Here is a 20,641-nt window from a genome sequence, read left to right as displayed (position 1 = left end):
GTAAGACTGGTTGATTCACTGAAAAACAATATGTTTTATTTTTTTCTTACGGCGAAATGTACCCCAAATTAAAGAATCACCCAACAGTGTATGCTCGAATTAGGGATGGACATCACATAACCAATAGCCTAGATTAATCGATAATTGACCATTAAGAATTTCGTTAAGAAGAATGACGTTCATCGACAAAAATGAATAGCCTATAGGTTGTTGTGTTGTGCGTAGTGCAAGTCTTCAAGCAATGAATTTCGCTGTCTGTCACGGACAAACATTTGGTCGTACCCTGGCTTCAGTTACCTACGAGCTTCCGTAGCGTAGGTCAACTGCTTAAAAATCAACATGAAGCAGCACGGCGAAGTGTGGCGTGGGACCATTTTTAAATGTCCAAGTTTACTGTCATCACTATAATGGAGCGTATAAATACAATTCATCCACAACAAAAGTGATGTAGCCTACCATTTGAACAGCACGCACCGGAGCCTTGTAAAATGACGGTGGCGGTTCATCTCAATTCCAACTATCGACTCGGTGTTAGACTACGGACAAGAAGGAGCTGGAACATCTCATAGTAAAACTAAGATAGTTAAATACAAACGTTATGGCTTTGGTTCTAAAAACACACCGAAGAGGGTCTGAAGTTTCGATATTTAGTGTATAAGCTATCAGATAGAACCTGTGGTTTGTATCCAAGGACGGCTCGCAAACCGCAAGATCTAGAGTAAAACTAAAATATCTAAAAATAATTGATTACAAAGACGTGTTTTTATTATGAAAATAAATCGAAGAGGGTCTGAAATATTGATCTTACGAGTATTTAGGCTTATCTGTAAATGGGATGATGGCGTCGTCCGTTCACCTATATAGCCTATTAAAACACCGATGCCGGCCGCTATGGGATACAATACGGCCGACGCCAGCCGCCATGGAATCTAATGGGATAAATTACAGCAATCATTATGATTACTTTAATATAAAAGATGTTAATTATTATTCGATTATTCATCGTTAATTCTCCCGACAATCGGCGAAGAAAACGTAGCAGTTAGTTTACCTCAGGTTGGCTTGGCTACGCTGCTCCAGGCGGAACGTTGTCCAATCAGAGCCCACGGCGACCCGTGGAAACCAATCAAGTAACTGCTAGCTCGGCCAGTGGAACTGCGCTTTGCCCCAAACGCAAAGACTGGGCAAGCAACGGATAATGTAGCCGAATACATATAGCTCCTAGGGGTATTCCTGAAGGTGCGGTGGCAAAAATCAAGGCGCGGCGGCCCGCCGCAGCCAATTGTACATAACGGAAACACAGGAACATCATGAATGATGCCAGTCACCCTCTGCACACAGTCATCAGCAACCAGAGGAGCCTGTTCAGTGACAGAATGCTCCTTCCCAAGCGCAGGACGAACAGACTCAAAGACTCCTTTGTCCCTCACGCCATCAGACTGTACAACTCCTCTCGGGGGGGGGGGGGGGGGGGGGGGGGGGGGGGGGAGGAGACAGGAGGACAGAAAGGAGCAGTAGCCTAGCCTGACAAAAAGCAATACTAGACAATGTGCAATATAAAGTGCAAGTGCTGCCACCCCCTTCCTCTCTTCCCCATATCATTCTTTTTATATGTAAATACTTAATTTATCTAGAAGTTCTCTCTATTTATCCTGTAATGACGCTGCTGGAATCTTAATTTCCCTGAGGGAACCCTCCCAAAGGGATCAATAAAGTTCCATCTAATCTAATCTATTGATTATTGAGAAGCGTATGAATAATTTTGGACATGCCACTTTGTGTTCAAATGTAAATAAAAGCTGAGAATTTTTTTTCCACCCCACAATGATGCCTCTTGTACATGGTCTTATTATCTTTTGGGAGAAGTCTGTCTCATTTCCAGTCAAGAGAAAAAAAACAAACAAAAAAAAACCCTTGCTGGTTGAATAAAAGTAACTTTAAGTCAAAATTTGCCAGGGGTACGAATAAGTTCAGGCTTGACACACACACACACAGTACCAGTCAAAAGTTTGGAAACGCCCTCTAATTCAGTGTTTTTTCATTATTTTTAAAATTTCTGAATTGTAGATTAATACTAAAAAAAAGTCAGTCATCGACATTATGAAGAAATATATATGGAATTATTTGGTTAAAAAAAAAAAAAGTGTTAATCAAACCAGAATGTTTTATATTTTAGATTCTTCAAAGTAGGCACCTTTTGCTTAGATGACAGCTTTGCACATCTTGGCATTTTCTCAGTCAGCTTTACGAGGTAGTCACCTGGAATGGCTTTCAGTTTACGCTGTGCCTTGTCAAGAGTGAATTTCTTGACCTCTTAATGCGTTTGAGACCATCAGTTGTGTTGTGAAGAGGTAGAGTTGGTATACAGTGAATGGCCCTATTTGAGTACTGCTCTAATCCATATTATGCCAAGAACTACTCAACCAAGTAAAGAAAAACGACAGTCCATCATCACTTTAAGAAATGAAGGTCAGTCAGTCCGAAAAATTTCAAGAACTTTGAAAGTATCCCCAGGTGCAGTCACAAAGACCATCAAACGTCATGATGAAACTGGCTCATCAGGACCGCCCCAGGAAAGGAAGACCTCGGGTTACCCCGTTGCACAGGATAAGTTCATCAGAGTAACTAGCCTCAGAAACCGCCAGTTAACAGCACCCCAGATAAGAGCCCACCGAAATACTTCACAGAGTTCAAGTAGCACACACATCTCAACATCAACTGTTCAGAGAAGACTGCGGGAATCTGGACTTTATGGTCGAATTGCTGCAAAAAAGCCACTTCTAAGGAAGAACAACAAGAGGAAGAGAATAGCTTGGGCCACAAGGAATGGACATTAGACCAGTGGAAATCTGTCCTTTGGTCTGATGAGTCCAAATTTGAGATTTTTGGTTCCGATTGCCATGTCTTTGTAAGACGCAGAGTGAGCAGGTGGTTCCTACATGCGTGGTTCCTACAGTGAAGTATGGAGGAGGAAGTGTGATGGCTTTGCTGGTGACACTGTTGGCGATTTATTCAAAATCGAAGGCGCACTTAACCAGCATGGCTACCACAGCATTCTGCAGCAACATGCCATGCCATCCCATCTGGTTTGCGCTCAGTGGGCCCGTCATGTGTCTTTCAACAGGACAATGACCCAAAACACACCTCTAGCCTACAGTATGTAAGGGCAATTTGACCAAGAAAGAGCGTGATGAGTGCTTCGTCAGATGACGTGGCCTCCACAATGACCTGATCTAAACCCACCTGAGATGGTTTGGGATGAGTTGGACCGCAGAGTGAAGGCAAAGCAGCCAACAAGTGCTCAGCACCTCTGGGAACTCCTTCAAGACTGTTGGAAACCATTTCAAGTGATGACCTCATGAAGCTGATTGAGAGAATGTCAAGAGTGTGCAAAGCTGTAATCAAAGCAAAAGATGCCTACTTCAGATAGGCCCTTCAGATAGTCCTTTTTTTTTTATTCACCTTGTTATCCCGAGATAACGACATAATTAATTCAGGATCTCGAGAAAACAAAACCGTTATTCCGTGATCTCGAGAAAACAAAACCATTATTTCGAGATCGAGTAAACAGCTGAGAAATGGTTCATTCGGGTGCGCCAAGAAACTTGTGATATGCTGACTTTGGGGCTATTTCTCATTCTGTATAGATGCAACTTTGGTCATTAGAATGCCTGGAATAATCGATCACCTAATAAGGCAATATTTTGATCAGGGGTTGACACAGGGAGAGATTGCATTAAGCCTTTTAATAAGGGATAATTTCAAAATTAGTCCGCGGCACCTCCGCAGAAGACTGGCCCGGCTTCGTCTCTACCGACGGAGATACAGCGATCCAGCTGAGATCATGAAATAATTGTTTTGTTTTCTCAAGATCTCGAATTAGTTGTGTTGTTTTCTCGAGATCCTGAATTAATCATGTCATGATCTCAGAATAACAAGGTGAATAAAAAAAAAGATTATATGAAGGGCCTCTCTCGGCTTCCGTAAAGAACAGATTTCAGGTAATTTTTTGACGTGTGTATGGTAGTTTTGTGTAATCTGCTATAAGATGGGAGAAACAAATGAAGTGATTCTCAGAGAGGACTTTTTTTTTTTTGACAATTCAGAATCCACTACTTCCATAGTGCTTTTAAATACAAGGCTGTAAGCTTTGTGTTAGTTGTCTCTAATATTTATGTCCCAATATCTTGACCACATTTTAGGATGAAAATAATCATTTTAGATATGTTATTTTATATTGAAAAATGAGCTGTCTCAGAGAGGACTTTTTTTTGACACAATTACATACTAATTTGATCAAAATAGTCTGAAAACTTATTGGCATTCAACATTAAAACTTAACTATGTTTCCAATGATATGGAACCAAATATGTGTTTTATGGTATAAAGAATGATGTAAGTGCATCCCTTTTGGAGCTACCTGTGGTCAAAAAAGCACTTTTTCTAAATGACACGAGTAATTGTGCTAAATATGACATATTGCCATACATTCACCAAAAATAACGTTATCACCAAAATTATTTTTGCATGGTAAATAGAGCGATCACAGGGCTACAATAAACAACCACGTTTATTTAGTCAAGCCTTTTGATATTGAAGATAATAAGTGTTAAATGTGATTTTTAGCTTGCGCACCCTGATTGTAAAACAACCCATTACACTTCCATTAACTGGGATGGAGGGGACTCCCTAAAGTGAATGACGCATGAAATGGAATGACAGCTAGTGATTTGAACAATAAATGGTCCCTTGTCATTCAGATTCTTATAAATGGAATAACGATTGAAATGTAGGTGGAATGACATGCTTTCAGCTCATGAAATGGAATGACATTGTTTCTAAGTGGAATGACATACTTTAAGCTAATGTTATCAGTGATATCCCCTTTTACAAATGGAATGACAGCGTTTCCAGGTGGAATGACATACTTTAAGCTAATGTTATCAGTGATATCCCCTTTTACAAATGGAATGACAGTGTTTTTAGGTGGAATGACATACTTTAAGCTAATGTTATCAGTGATATCCCCTTTTACAAATGGAATGACAGCGTTTCCAGGTGGAATGACATACTTTAAGCTAATGTTATCAGTGATATCCCCTTTTACAAATGGAATGACAGCGTTTCCAGGTGGAATGACATACTTTAAGCTAATGTTATCAGTGATATCCCCTTTTACAAATGGAATGACAGCGTTTTTAGGTGGAATGACATACTTTAAGCTAATGTTATCAGTGATATCCCCTTTTACAAATGGAATGACAGCGTTTCCAGGTGGAATGACATACTTTAAGCTAATGTTATCAGTGATATCCCCTTTTACAAATGGAATGACAGCGTTTCTAGGTGGAATGACATACTTTAAGCTAATGTTATCAGTGATATCCCCTTTTACAAATGGAATGACAGCGTTTCCAGGTGGAATGACATACTTTAAGCTAATGTTATCAGTGATATCCCCTTTTACAAATGGAATGACAGCGTTTCCAGGTGGAATGACATACTTTAAGCTAATGTTATCAGTGATATCCCCTTTTACAAATGGAATGACAGTGTTTTTAGGTGGAATGACATACTTTGAGGCAATGTTATCAGTGATATCCCCTTTTACAAATGGAATGACAGTGTTTTTAGGTGGAATGACATACTTTGAGGCAATGTTATCAGTGATATCACCTATTAGGCGGCACGGTGGTGTAGTGGTTAGCGCTGTCGCCTCACAGCAAGAGGGTCCTGGGTTCGAGCCCCGGGGCCGGCGAGGGCCTTTCTGTGTGGAGTTTGCATGTTCTCCCCGTGTCTGCGTGGGTTTCCTCCGGGTGCTCCGGTTTCCCCCACAGTCCAAAGACATGCAGGTTAGGTTAACCGGTGACTCTAAATTGACCGTAGGTGTGAATGTGAGTGTGAATGGTTGTCTGTGTCTATGTGTCAGCCCTGTGATGACCTGGCGACTTGTCCAGGGTGTACCCCAGCTTTCACCCGTAGTCAGCTGGGATAGGCTCCAGCTTGCCTGCGACCCTGTAGAAGGATAAAGCGGCTAGAGATAATGAGATGAGATATCACCTATTACCTAACCCTAGAAACAATGTCATTCCATTTGTTAATTTGATATCACTGATAACATTGCCTCAAAGTATGTCATTCCACCTAGAAACCTTATCATTCCATTTGTAAAAGGTGACATCACTGACAACATTAGCTCAAAGTCAGTCAATACATATAGAAACCCTGTCATTCCATTTGTAAAAGCTGATATCCCACCAAGCACCCACTTATCTTATCCTAGGGAGGTCTAAAACTAAAGATTTCAATCGTTATTCCATTTGTAAGAATCTGAATGACAAGGGACCATTTATTGTTCAAATTTACTACCTGTCATTCCATTTCATGCGTCATTCACTTTAGGGAGTCCTGGATGGGGTCAGGAGTTTAACTGACAAGCTAGCGGTGTTAAGTGTTCATATAAACTGTACACAGCGAACATTAACCTTCATTTCATCTTTTATTTTCGTCATATCAGATTTGCCTGAAGAGTAAATGAGGTCAAACCCCTGACCGCCACCACAGCTAGGAGCACATTACACAAAAACAAACCCCTCACTGAAGTTCAGCTCATCCCCACACACCGTTTATACACAACACAACGCGCTCGACACTCCGAGCAAGCTAGCCATGCTAATCACTAACAAACAGCTCTCTGCTTCAAGCTAAAACACCTACACGATTTCCAATCGTTTTAACACCGTCATGGACAAAACGCAATTCGTGTGGGTATAGAACTCAAGAACACTTACCTATATAAATAACTAGCTATAAAAGAAGAGCCACCAACAAGGCTGCTAAGACTCTGCTGACAGTCACCCCCTCTAAACCAGCAACATGGAACCGCCCGAGTCAGTCCTGTAAACGAGACCGGAACATACCATTATTTATAATACAGGGGGGTTTGATGTTGTTACCAAATTGCACCTAAACTAGACAATAACAATTAATTCCGGATTTCTTTCACATGTTGTATAGACTAATATTGCGGGAAAAACTGCACATTTTCATAGGCAATGAAAATAAAGATAAATTAAAGCGGCAACTCGATATCAGGTTAGGGCCTTTGGAGTTCAGGGCCCACTTTATGACTCTGTAGTCCACATTCTATGGAGTTGTCTGTTGGGGAAGCAGAATCACAATAGCAGAGAAAAAAGAAAAAAAGAACGTATCCTGCCTTTCTAACCAGCTTGTTCTGTGCACTGGACTCAGTAGGGGAAGAACAGGATGTTGGATGTTCTACAGGGTCGCAGGCGAGCTGGAGCCTATCCCAGCTGACTGTGGGTGAAAGGCGGGGTACACCCTGGACAAGTCGCCAGGTCATCACAGGGCTGACACATAGACACAGACAACCATTCACACTCACATTCACACCTACGGTCAATTTAGAGTCACCAGTTAACCTAACCTGCATGTCTTTGGACTGTGGGGGAAACCGGAGCACCTGGAGGAAACCCACGCAGAAAGGCCCATGTCAGCCTCTAGGCTCGAACCCAGGACCTTCTTGTTGTGAGACAACGGTGCTAACCACTACACCACCAAACAATAAATCTCATCTCATCTCATCTCATTATCTCTAGCCGCTTTATCCTGTTCTACAGGGTCGCAGGCAAGCTGGAACCTATCCCAGCTGACTACGGGCGAAAGGCGGGGTACACCCTGGACAAGTCGCCAGGTCATCACAGGGCCGACACATAGACACAGACAACCATTCACACTCACATTCACACCTACGGTCAATTTAGTCACCAGTTAATCTAACCTGCATGTCTTTGGACTGTGGGGGAAACCGGAGCACCCGGAGGAAACCCACGCGGACACGGGGAGAACATGCAAACTCCACACAGAAAGGCCCTCGCTGGCCACGGGGCTCGAACCCAGACCTTCTTGCTGTGAGGCGACAGCGCTAACCACTACACCACCGTGCCGCCCACAATAAATCTAATATAGTAATTTTTACGAATAAAGTGATTCATATAAGTAGCAGTCTGAGTGAACTACCTTGACGTCCGTAACATCACAGCAGGAAATCTATCGGGCTCATCGCCATTTCCGCTATACTAAAACACCAAGCTGACTGCAGCTCCGATCCTCCATTTTGAGCTAATTTATCGCCATGCCACGTAGATGTGCTTTTGGCCGGTGCAGCAACACGACAGAAGGTGGATTTACGTTGCATTCATGGCCCAAGAATGTTCAAACTGCAAAGATTTGGACGCGTTTTGCAAATAGCTCATGGGCACATTGGGCGCCGACGAAGTGGTCTCTCCTCTGCTCTGCACATTTTACTAAAGACTCGTATGAAACCTCTGATCTGTTGAGGAGCGTTGGCTATAAGCCCGTATTGAAAGAGGGTGCAGTACCAATAATTAAAGAAAACTACAAGAAAAGGAAAGTATATATTTATTTACTTATTTAAGCAATGGACATTTCAAAAGACTCTTCACACCCCGGTCATTGTCTCTTCTAGCTTTTGCCATCAGGCAAGAGATACAGAGCAATGAAAACCAGGACAAACCGCCTAAAAAACAGTTTCTATCCCAAAGCAATCATGGCTTTAAACTCAAATGTGCAATAGAACTATTCTTGGCCCTATCCCCAATGTGCAATTTGTATGTGTGTATATATATATATATATATATATATATATATATATATATATATATATATATATATATATATTCTTATCAGTGCAATCTGTGTACATACAGAACCAATACAATTATGTTTATATTCTGTTTATACTGTTTTATCAGTGCAATCTGTGTACATATAAAACCAATACAATACAATTCTGTTTATATTCTGTCTATACTTTCTATTTATTTTTATACTTTATTTGTTCTTATTTTTTCTATAACTCATAATGAGTCAACAGCACCTTCAATTTCATTGTACCTTTGGAAAAGTGACAATGACGATAAAGACTTATCTTATTTTTTAAAAGGAAACTAAGTTCAGTTTCCCGGAGTGTGAGCCGAGGGTTGTTGGTAAAACCCAGGACGGAACTGGATGGGACATAAGTGACCTCCCCGTGGTTGTTGCTAAAACCGGTGACGTCCCGTCCCGAGCCGAGCAGTAATGGCGGAGTACTCAGTATGGAGAAAATGGAGAATGAGTGGAGCAGCCGTCTGATTTCTAAACTGGATATCGCTGCCATCTCGCCCTTATGTGGAAGAAGCGAATGAACGGAGAACTGAACGAACAACTGAAAGTCAGATTGTTTCAAAACAATTGGCCACAAGATCGGCCTTCGAGAAGCGAGAACACAGATGGGAAAGCGCCGACTCTCATTTGGATACAAAACATGATGTCGTTTACCTGCATTTAGATTAATCCATGTAACTTGTATTGTGTGTTTAAGTTACCAGTATAAGATTATTTAATTTGCTTCAGAATGTGATTGTCTCAGTTCATCTGATTATTTAATTAGCCTTTTACGTTTTATCAGTGAAAATGCATGCATGTACATGCATGTTGCACAAGTTATAACACCTATTCTGTTTTAATGAGAGTCAACCCACAATCAATGAAGTCAAATCAGTCTTAGTTGAGCGAGTCGGTAACGCTATTTCTTACTTTCACCATAAATTTTATTTATACACTACCGTTCAAAAGTCTGGGGTCACCCAGACAATTTAGTGTTTTCCATGAAAAGTCACACTTTTATTTATCACCATAAGCTGTAAAATGAATAGAAAATATAGTCAAGACATTTTTCTGGCCATTTTGAGCATTTAATCGACCCCACAAATGTGATGCTCCAGAAACTCAATCTGCTCAAAGGAAGGTCAGTTTTATAGCTTCTCTAAAGAGCTCAACTGTTTTCAGCTGTGCTAACATGATTGTACAAGGGTTTTCTAATCATCCATTAGCCTTCTGAGGCAATGAGCAAACACATTGTACCATTAGAACACTGGAGTGAGAGTTGCTGGAAATGGGCCTCTATACACCTATGGAGATATTGCACCAAAACCATAGCCTGGCAAGCCAGACTAAATGTGAATATTTAGTCTGGCCTCGATCCGTAGACATTTCTGAAGGGTGTAGGAGGAACAAACCGCTGTCTTTCAAACTGTCTCTGTGCGTATAGGCCAACGCTCTGACCAATCAGCGCAACAGTGACTGTGACGTAGTCAGAGCGCGCAGTGGGGGAGACCTTGAAATAAATAATTTTTCAAAATGCGTATTAATTACTAAACAGGTTCTAGATATTAAGAAGTTTGGAGATAATGACCACAAGTTTGGAGTCTGTACCACATACTTAACATACACTCATTTTTTTCAAGGGTTTGCTTAAACTGTTTTTGAGAGTTTTTATTTAGTGGTGTTTGGTGAAATAATTTCCCTTAAATTTAAAATAACGGGAAAATAAGAAACAATCAAAAAGTAATGTTTCAAAGCTGTTTATTAATTCTTCGTACTGCACAAACTAGCCCATCCTTTTGGCTATGAGCGGAGCCAGCTGGTAGATCAGACTTTTGCCATAGCCGGTCGGCAAAACAGCGAAAACGTCCTTCTTGAAAAGGAATGAGCGGAGAGCCTCTTCCTGCTCATGTTTCAACGAAAACTCCAAGTCTAATTCTTCTAAAACTGATTCCAAAGCGGAGTCAAACGTGCGCTGTTCACTAGCCGTAGCCATCTTTCCTGTTGTGCTTTCTCCAGCGTTGCGCAGCTTTGTTGTCACTCCTGCAAAAGCCCGCTCAAAGAATCCAAACAAAAACCTTGCATTGTGATTGGCGGGCACGATTTGATGCCCGGGGTGTTTTTGTTTATATAGTGCGAGGCTAGACCCATTCGCTAGGCAAAAATATTTTTGGCCGCTAGGCGGGTGGGTCTAGTTTACTAGGCTACTAAAACCAGACATTTGCAGCTAGAATAGTCATTTACCACATTAGCAATGTATAGAGTGGATTTCTGATTAGTTTAAAGTGATCTTCATTGAAAAGAACAGTGCTTTTCTTTCAAAAATAAGGACATTTCAAAGTGACCCCAAACTTTTGAACGGCAGTGTATGACTGTGGTCTATAGCTGTAAAAGGCCTCGGCCTTAAAACCGGTTCCCGCTGTGACGTCACGCACTCAGGGCTGGCTGGCTCAGCGGGGCAGCTCGAATGCCAACTTTGCGGTCGATTTTAACTCTCAAAAATATATGTATTTTTTATTCCCATTTATGCAGCATACAAGAGTCAAGGATGGAGATACTATCCACTCAGAAATATATTTAAAAATAAAGGTTCTGCGTATCTCCTTTAATGACGAACATCCACTGCAGGAGACAGTAGCAGCACTGGGCAGCTCCTTCAGTGACTGGCTCCTCCATCTGCGGTGTGTTAAGGAGCAGCTCCTTCCTCCCTACTGCTGCGAGACTGTACAACCGGCACCTCACCAAACACAGCTCCTCACAATAATCAACAATACTGTCCTGATCACTTCTACGTCCACAGAGACGCCTCTGAACGTATACTGTGTTCACTGACTATCAGCATCAGTACTTTACAGCGAACTGCTAACTACACACTGTTAAAATGGCTCTTGTGCAATACTACCTGGGCAATACTTACATGTGCAATTCCACCTTTGCGATACACTTATGTTAACTGTATATCTGCAAACCTGTTAATTTATGCAAATTTGTTCATTTTTATCTTTAAATTTGTAGTTTATTTCTTTTATATATATCCTTTTTTGTGCGGCACGGTGGTGTAGTGGTTAGCGCTGTCGCCTCACAGCAAGAAGGTCCTGGGTTCGAGCCCCGGGGCCGGCGAGGGCCTTTCTGTGTGGAGTTTGCATGTTCTCCCCGTGTCCGCGTGGGTTTCCTCCGGGTGCTCCGGTTTCCCCCACAGTCCAAAGACATGCAGGTTAGGTTAACTGGTGACTCTAAATTGACCGTAGGTATGAATGTGAGTGTGAATGGTTGTCTGTGTCTATGTGTCAGCCCTGTGATGACCTGGCGACTTGTCCAGGGTGTACCCCGCCTTTCGCCCGTAGTCAGCTGGGATAGGCTCCAGCTTGCCTGCGACCCTGTAGAAGGATAAAGCGGCTAGAGATAATGAGACGAGATGAGATATCCTTTTTTGTATACTTAGTACTTTTGCACTACTTCACTGCTTTATCTTTTTCTCTTTCTATATTTTGCTGCTGTAACAATGTAAATGTCTCCTTGTGGGATTATAAAAGGCTCTCTTATCTTATCTTAATGGAAACAAACACACACCACCCCCAGGGCGAATCATATGTGAGGCCTGTGTTAGGAAGAAAAAAAACCCAGATACCGTATACATTCTGATATTTTTAATCTCATCTCATCATCTGTAGCCGCTTTATCCTGTTCTACAGGGTCGCAGGCAAGCTGGAGCCTATCCCAGCTGACTACGGGCGAAAGGCGGGGTACACCCTGGACAAGTCGCCAGGTCATCACAGGGCTGACACATAGACACAGACAACCATTCACACTCACATTCACACCTACGGTCAATTTAGAGTCACCAGTTAACCTAACCTGCATGTCTTTGGACTGTGGGGGAAACCGGAGCACCCGGAGGAAACCCACGCGGACACGGGGAGAACATGCAAACTCCGCACAGAAAGGCCCTCGCCGGCCCCGGGGCTCGAACCCGGACCTTCTTGCTGTGAGGCGACAGCGCTAACCGCTCCACCACCGTGCTGCCCATATTTTTAATTCAGTTGTTTATTATTTATATTTAAAAATCATTGTAAGTTCCAGGTGTTGGATTATGATATTGATAATTTGTCTGTCCATACTGTGTAGAAATCTAGACTGAAGTGCTTATAGTGAATAAATGCAGTGAAATCAGAGACATTTAAACCCCTTATTGTCTGTTTTTGCTGAATGTTTTGTCTTCTTCCAGTCGGTTGCCATGGATAAAGTTTTTACGCCAGACAACAAGAAGTATGAAAAGCATCTCTGGCTGTCCATTCACCAATATTTATTCAGAAGATTTGGGGTAATGTCCTTCTTTGCATTTCCAGCCGCTTGTACACGGTATCCTGCACCATGACATGTTGCTAATCTTTCTACAGGAGCCATAACACAAGAGGCCATGGAAAGAAGAGGAAGGGGTTATCAGGTCTGGAGTGTCTTGATACATTGTTCAAAACTTTTCTCTTTCTTTACATAATTAAAACAGCGCCTCCGCTTAGGGGAAGGTGGACGGGGCCTATTGGCCAAGAACAGATAGAATGGGCAGGACGTTTTAGCCCAGCACGTTGCAATGACCACGCCCACTTTCCCCCCAAAACCTAATGATGTAAGGTGGACATTCAACAACCTGGTGTCCAGCTGCTCAGGAGGATCTGGTAGATTGTGCTCCATTCTTTCTTTTCTCAGCATAAAAATCCAAGAAATTTTAACCAAGACGACAGGAAACTGATGCCCACCATCCCAGCACCATCTCCAGGTCAGATTGTTTTTAAATTCATTTGAATGTTTCAGTACATGTGTCTCTTTGCTGCAAATAACAAACTCCATTTGTCATTTATTTCCAGTCAGCAAACTATATTAATACTATTTCAACTCATTTCACTGTCTTGTGCACATGTAACGCACTACCTTTGAAAAGAGAAACTGATAACGTAAAAATTTGATCCATTGTAGCTGTGTATAGGAGTGAATACAGCTACTAATTATGTACTTACAGACAAATACACATTTTATTTTATATAGCAGTAATACACTACTAATATTTTGTCCTCACAGGATTTCTTAATCTCATGCCTAACAACAACTACACCCGTCTAAAGTATTGGGTGCACCAAAGGTATCAGGTACCGATAGTTTTCTTTAAGGTGTTTGTGAATTTTATATTATAGCAAGTAAAGAAGTGTTTGACTGCCAAATGTAGCAAAGTACGTCATCCTTTAAACTTGTTACAGAAAGCTTCGTCAGCCAGGAACGTCAATATAACGCATGAGCCAGCCATCTGCCGTGACCGGCCGGAATCTGCCAAAGTGTAAGTAGATACAGAGACACTCCCAGGCTGATGACAGGCATCTTCATTATGGGTTCAAGTGCAGTGTGTTCTGAAATATTAGGCTCATTGGCAACTTGCAGTGGTGGATGCCTATTAATTTCCATTTGTCCATCTAACAAAGAGATCTTTTGATTCCCGATCTTGCCTTCCATCTCAAAATGCAATTTTGATGCAACATAAACAAGGTACACCATTGCCTCTGACAGGGCTCGTCACTGGGGCCTCCAGGCTCCAACAAAATCCTTCCTTAACCTGTAGTTGAACTGCATGTAGCTCTAAATTATCCTGCAACATTAGACCTATTGCTTTCTGCACTACTGGGATCTAATGTCAAGTCTGATACGAGTTCCTGGCTGTTGGACAGAAGTAGCTTCATTACAGATATATTGTCTAATTTTGGCTCCTTGAGAATTTTTCCCAATTAATTATGGTATATTTATTATCTCCTATAGTCTGAAGCATCATAAAAACAGGCCAAGGATGCTGAAGCACAGATGGAAGAAGCTTGGTCTCCAGGATCTGGTCAGTAGTAGTAACAGGAATGCCCATACACCTGAACAGAACGCATTTGCAGTGAAAACGGACCCTTTACTGAAAACAAAGACCAGCCAAGCTGAAGCTCAAAGAGGAAATAAGGAAACAAACGGCTTACACTATTCAAACAGTTCTGAAGTTGGACTTCCAGAAGGGAAAGTGAGTGATAAACACTTGTCGTCAAACATATCAGGATCAGAGTGCTACACAGATAGTGACCCTTCAGATCAAGAGCAGGAAAGCATTGAAATGTCAAAATGGGCAGCAGCTTTGGAATTCGACTTGAAGCCAGAGCCTTTTGACAAGGACCTGGACCTTCATTCCACAGAAACGGCATTTTACCCAGAGGTTCTTCCTGCGTCACTCAAAGTCCTAGACTCCACACAGAGTCTGTCCTCCGAGATTCAGCAAAGTCTATTTGTGACTGATCCTTGCCTTGCTGCTATAATAGCACGCCTGATGGAGCTAGAAAGGCTTCAGGCTGCTACTGTGCAGAAAGAGCGAGCAAAACACGTACGATCCAGACCAACCACTGCTAATGCTAGAAACGGCAATCGGTTGAGAAAAAGTGACCTTCCAGGATGCAAGACAGGGATTTCAAGGGATCCAGAGTGCAATTCTGTTATCTGTAGTTTTACCAAACTCATGGTTTGTCCCAACTCGTCGTGCAGATGCAGGCATCATACCCTCCCTTCGACAAAATCAGGCCAAGGAAGCGGGAGCAAATTGTCACATCCCACCTTGCTGAAACATCCTGACAGCATGTCAGGCAAGTGCACAAAAGCTGAAACGTTCTCCGTTAGTGTAAAATTCCCACAAAACCCCGCAGTGCCAAACAGAACCAAGAGTCCAAAGACACAGAGGGGCTCAACTTCTACTAAAAAGGCAACGGTTCCCAACAGGAAAACTTAATCCAGGTCTTCAATGTCAGATGTGTGTCATTTAGGAGTTGCACTTGCTGTAAGGTTTTAATTATATCAGGATACAAAGTACATATCTATGGTCAAAGGTGTTTGTTACACAAAAAACAACAGGCCACAATGGTATTACAATTCTCCCCCCTTTATTTATTCATGATCTCTCTTGTCATTATACACTGTACATCTGTTGTATGAATATGAATGCAGTATTTGAACAGTTCATTGGGAAATGTCTGATGTCTGAATAATTGAAGAGATGACGAACTTCTTTAAAAGGGGATTTCAGCAAAAGGGTGTGCGACTAGTCAGGTTATCCCCATTGTAGGCTTGTATGAGGAAGGAAAAGTTGACTTACCCTAAAATAAAGACAAATTCAGGTTAGTGTTGACGATCAGGCATACAGACATGGCTCAGTGTTTTTTTTTTTTTAAGGGGCATTACCTTTCAGTTGTTCAATTTGACTATACCGCCAATTTAGAACAATATTTCAGAAAACAATAAAGGACTTCCTTAAATGTAATACAGCTGAAGTAAAACTATAAACACACACTGCTGGTGGCGTGGGCTGGCTGTTTTGAAAGTAATTATTCCAGATTTTATGATGCCCTTTAAATCAAAAGCCTACACAGTTCACCGAAACCTGTATTAGTTATTTCTTTAGTAGTACCAGCTGAGTAGTTGTGACACTTTTGTAACATAAGTGTGCCTACAGAATGACTCAGGTTGTGTTTAATGGTTGACAAGTGAGGCTCATTAAAACCAAAATGATAGCTCGTTTTGCTGATGTTGAATAAAGGAAAAACTAATAAAGAGCACTCTCTAAAGCAAAAACCTTTGATCAGGTGCGAGTCCCTTTAAGAGTCTTCTCTAATGGACAGCACCTAAAATACAGAGAACAAATCAAACAGTATCTTTTCTTTCCCCCCAGTATGGTAACAGTCATTCACCAAGCTCACTGCATTCCCAAGTGATGCATATAAAACAGTCTGTTGACTTGTTAACAGGTGAAATGCAATCGCTATAAACTACAGTGGTGTTTGCGAACCCTTTAGAATTTTCTATATTTCTGCATAAATATGACCTAAAACATCCTCAGATTTTCACACAAGTCCTAAAAATAGATAAAGAGAACCCAGTTAAACAAATGAGACAAAAATATTATACTTGGTCATTTATTTATTGAGGAAAATGATCCAATATTACATATCTGTGAGTGGCAAAAGTATGTGAACCTCTAGGATTAGCAGTTAATTTGAAGGTGAAATTAGAGTTAAGTGTTTTCAATCAATGGGATGACAATCAGGTGTGAGTGGGCACCCTGTTTTATTTAAAGAACAGGGATCTATCAAAGTCTGATCTTCACAACACGTGTTTGTGGAAGCGTATCATGGCACGAACAAAGGAGATTTCTGACGAGCTCAGAAAAAGCGTTGTTGATGCTCATCAGGCTGGAAAAGGTTACAAAACCATCTCTAAAGAGTTTGGACTCCACCAATCCACAGTCAGACAGATTGTGTACAAATGGAGGAAATTCAAGACCATTGTTACCCTCCCTAGGAGTGGTCGACCAACAAAGATCACTCCAAGAGCAAGACGTGTAATAGTCGGCGAGGTCACAAAGGACCCCAGGGTAACTTCTAAGCAACTGAAGGCCTCTCTCACATTGACTAATGTTAAGGTTCATGAGTCCACCATCAGGAGAACACTGAACAACAATCATGTGCATGGCAGGGTTGCAAAGAGAAAGCCACTGCTCTCCAAAAAGAACATTGCTACTTGTTTGCAGTTTGCTAAAGATCACGTTGACAAGCCAGAAGGCTATTGGAAAAATGTTTTGTGGACGGATGAGACCAAAATAGAACTTTTTGGTTTACATAAGCAGCGTTATGTTTGGAGAAAGGAAAACACTGCATTCCAGCATAAGAACCTTATCCCATCTGTGAAACATGGTGGTGGTAGTATCACGGTTTGGGCCTGTTTTGCTGCGTCTAGGCCAGGACGGCTTGCCATCATTGATGGAACAATGAATTCTGAATTATACCAGTGAATTCTAAAGGAAAATGTTAGGACATCTGTCCATGAACTGAATCTCAAGAGAAGGTGAGTCATGCAGCAAGACAACGGCCCTAAGCGCACAAGTCGTTCTACCAAAGAATGGTTAAAGAAGAATAATGTTTTGGAATGGCCAAGTCAAAGTCCTGACCTTAATCCAATCAAAATGTTGTGGAAGGACCTGAAGCGAGCAGTTCATGTGAGGAAACCCACCAACAGCCCAGAGCTGAAGCTGTTCTGTACAGAGGAATGGGCTAAAATTCCTCCAAGCTGGTGTGCAGGACTTGAGCAGTTATTGCTGCACAAGGGGTTCACACCAGATACTGAAAGCAAAGGTTCACATACTTTTGCCACTCACAGATATGTAATATTGGATCATTTTCCTCAATAAATAAATGACCAAGTAGAATATTTTTGTCTCATTTGTTTCACTGGATTCTCTTTATCTACTTTTAGGACTTGGGTGAAAATCTGATGTTGTTTTAGGTCATATTTATGCAGAAATATGGGAAATTCTAAAGGGTTCACAAACGTTCAAGCACCACTGTACATGAAAAGGGTATAGATTCAAATAATGGTATTGCTTGAATCATTACGTTGACTTTATGAACATCTGGCAGAGCATTAGGGAAAATCTGAGAGGTGTTGCACAATCAGCAGCTCCCTTGAATAGTTACCATTAATACCTATTACAGTTGAACACATTGCCCTTCTGCTGGCCCTCATTCGCAATCCAGACATTATAATTTATATTAAAAGATTAAATTAGGATTGCTTTGCCCAAAACTAGAGGCTGTGTTTACTCTGAACATTAGCAGGACTAGATGAATAGCAAAACATGTGTACTTACTAGTTTCACATTACATCACTCAAGTTGCTATGCGTTCACATTACGTCAAGAAAGAAATAAGCCTGTGTAGTGTGAAAGGGGCTATAAATGGGTCTGAGAAAGTGTGAACTCGAGAGCAAATCAGAAATTTCAACACCCTCCATTTCTGTCTATGCCATGTTGGAGCTACACATGCCTTTAAGAGTGACCTGGATAAGGGGTCTTGTGGAGGTCTTGTCTCTTTGAGAGCAGAGGCAGGCTGGAGGATGGTGCACAGAGAAGAGCCTCCTTTGGCTGGAGAATATAATCTCTCTCTCTCAGCAACCACAAGGGAACAGTGGGAGAAACATCATAAACAGCAGTTAGTGGCAGTGAAACTTAAGAAATTTAAGTGTATGGTATCTTAAACCATAATTACCTGACAATGGATGCACACAAGACAGACCAGGAGGTCTAGGACCATTTTTTTTTTTTTTTAAACTTTTTCTCCACAAACATTTATTTTAGACTGTTTTATAACAATTATAACTTTACAATTATGCAAACTATTTTGTAACATGCAGGACGAGGTATGGATAATATACAAGCTGAATGAGCTAGTCCTGTGTCTTAATTAGAACAACAAAGCAATATGAAGTAAAGAATCAATTACCGCTCAAAACAAGCAGATTCATAGAGCAGATGAGGAATATCCCTGTATCAAAAGACAACACGATCACGTCAGAACAAAGGAGCACAGGCAGAAGACGTACACAACAAAAAGCTCATACAAGTGCACAGCATTTTAGATCACATGCACCCCTTGCGAGAACATTAGGTAGAACAAATGCATATCCATTGAGTGTCAAACATTGTTTTTGAAGAACACATTACTGTCAGAGGCAGTACACTGAAGGTGCCTGTTCAATTCAAATAGCAGACTTCCCCTTTTTCCCTTACCCTTAACAGCATAAGTGCCTGCCTTGGAATTCCTTTCCAGACTTGTTTATGCAAGAACTTTGCTTTTTAGGAATTAACTTTGGCTCTGTGGAAGGACGACGGGTTTAGACCATTCTTCGTCTCTACATGCAAAAGATGCCAGAAAATGAGCATACCATTTTTTTTTTTTTTAAATGAACAATTAGAGGCACCATATACTGGCGATTTTGGCCGGCCGAGCTTACCTTCAGTGTACTGTTAGAGGAACACAACCTGCCTTTACAGGAGGCGGCCTTCCCTGCAGACAGGCTCAGGTAGGGCTCAAGAGCTCCGATTTCAGCAGACGAACACCTACAGGCCCGTGCACCAGTGGGCGCTGTCGCTCTAGCACCTGAGGGAGATGCGGATATAGACGGCATTTATCCTGAACTCACATCATAACGAACAGTGTTGGGGAGGCTCAGACTATTGGAACACCAGTACACATACAGATAATGTTTGCTGCTTTCAGATTATATCAAATCAATGATAGCATCAACATTAAAAAAAAAAAAAAAAAGTTTTAACCTAATGTTCAGGGGGGTGACATCTTTATCAGGGCATTGTAAATTTAAAACTAGAAGCAAGATAATGTGTTCAAGAAAGGGGAAAAAAAAAAAGCCATTTTAACTTTAGACATTAAAATGTCTCTTCATATATTCAGTCATGCCTGTAGATACAAAACCGTCACTTTTTGTTGGCAGACTTTTCAAGGACTTGGTGCTGTGTATCCTCAGAAGTGTGGGCATGACAGTCATATCCTCTCCTGGATGTAGGGATGCTGCAGAGCCTGGTTGATGCTGATCCGCTTGGCTGGGTCGAGCACCAGAATCTGATCCAGCAGGTCTTTGAGTTGAACCACCTTCTTCCGCTGGTCCTCTGGCAGTCTCTGACGACCGACCATGTCGTTCAGCAGGTCCTTAGTGGGGTTGATGCTGCTCATTACGGTCACTTTCTCCTGGAGAGCAGGATAAAATAAAGGCGGAACAGAAAGAACATAACACGAAAGTGTGTTAATAGGACAGCGTGAGACACACTAAGTGGAACACGAGTCTGTAAGTGTTTTGAAATTAGATCACAACAGTGAAAAGAAATGATGCTTACCCGTTCGGTAACTTTATCTACCTCTATATACAAGAAGTTCAAGTTTTGATCAAAGTGTTGGTCCTTGAACAAGCCTTTCCTGATCATCTGTGAACATTGTAACAATATTAATCTGTTCCGATATTAAATCGATTGGTGAATTAGTCTTATTTGCAAAACACACTAATAAGATATTTAACACGATAGAAATGAAGAGGCTTGTAATGTAGTATC

The 20,641-nt window shown here is 41.5% G+C and overlaps 2 protein-coding genes across 4 annotated transcripts in view; both read right to left on the bottom strand.

Moving 5' to 3' along the window:
• Positions 1-18,647, bottom strand: part of LOC132892955 (myosin regulatory light chain 2, smooth muscle minor isoform) — a 43,790-nt gene extending 25,143 nt beyond the window's left edge. Inside the window, exons 1-2 of the mRNA XM_060931552.1 lie at positions 18,564-18,647; positions 6,792-6,897 (exon numbers count right to left, since the gene is read on the bottom strand). The gene's annotated coding sequence lies outside the window, so the exon portion shown is untranslated. The remainder of the gene's footprint in view (positions 1-6,791; positions 6,898-18,563) is intronic.
• prpf4ba (pre-mRNA processing factor 4Ba) overlaps positions 18,028-20,641 on the bottom strand; it is a 29,785-nt gene continuing 27,171 nt past the window's right edge. The window contains exons 14-16 of one of the 3 annotated variants that reach the window (XR_009655494.1): positions 20,429-20,515; positions 19,307-20,282; positions 18,028-19,061 (exon numbers count right to left, since the gene is read on the bottom strand). Coding sequence is in view for 1 of the 3 variants with exons in the window: in XM_060931532.1 (XP_060787515.1) it covers positions 20,079-20,282; positions 20,429-20,515 (291 nt within the window). In the remaining 2 variants the exon portion in view is untranslated. Of the gene's footprint in view, positions 20,283-20,428; positions 20,516-20,641 lie in introns of all 3 variants that reach the window. The other 2 variants (XR_009655495.1, XM_060931532.1) reach the window with 2 other exon arrangements.

This window comes from Neoarius graeffei, chromosome 1 (genome assembly GCF_027579695.1).
Source record: "Neoarius graeffei isolate fNeoGra1 chromosome 1, fNeoGra1.pri, whole genome shotgun sequence".
Lineage (NCBI taxonomy): Eukaryota > Metazoa > Chordata > Actinopteri > Siluriformes > Ariidae > Neoarius > Neoarius graeffei.
The sequence above is the reverse complement of the archived record's forward strand: the minus strand, read 5'-3'. Positions and strand labels throughout refer to the sequence as shown.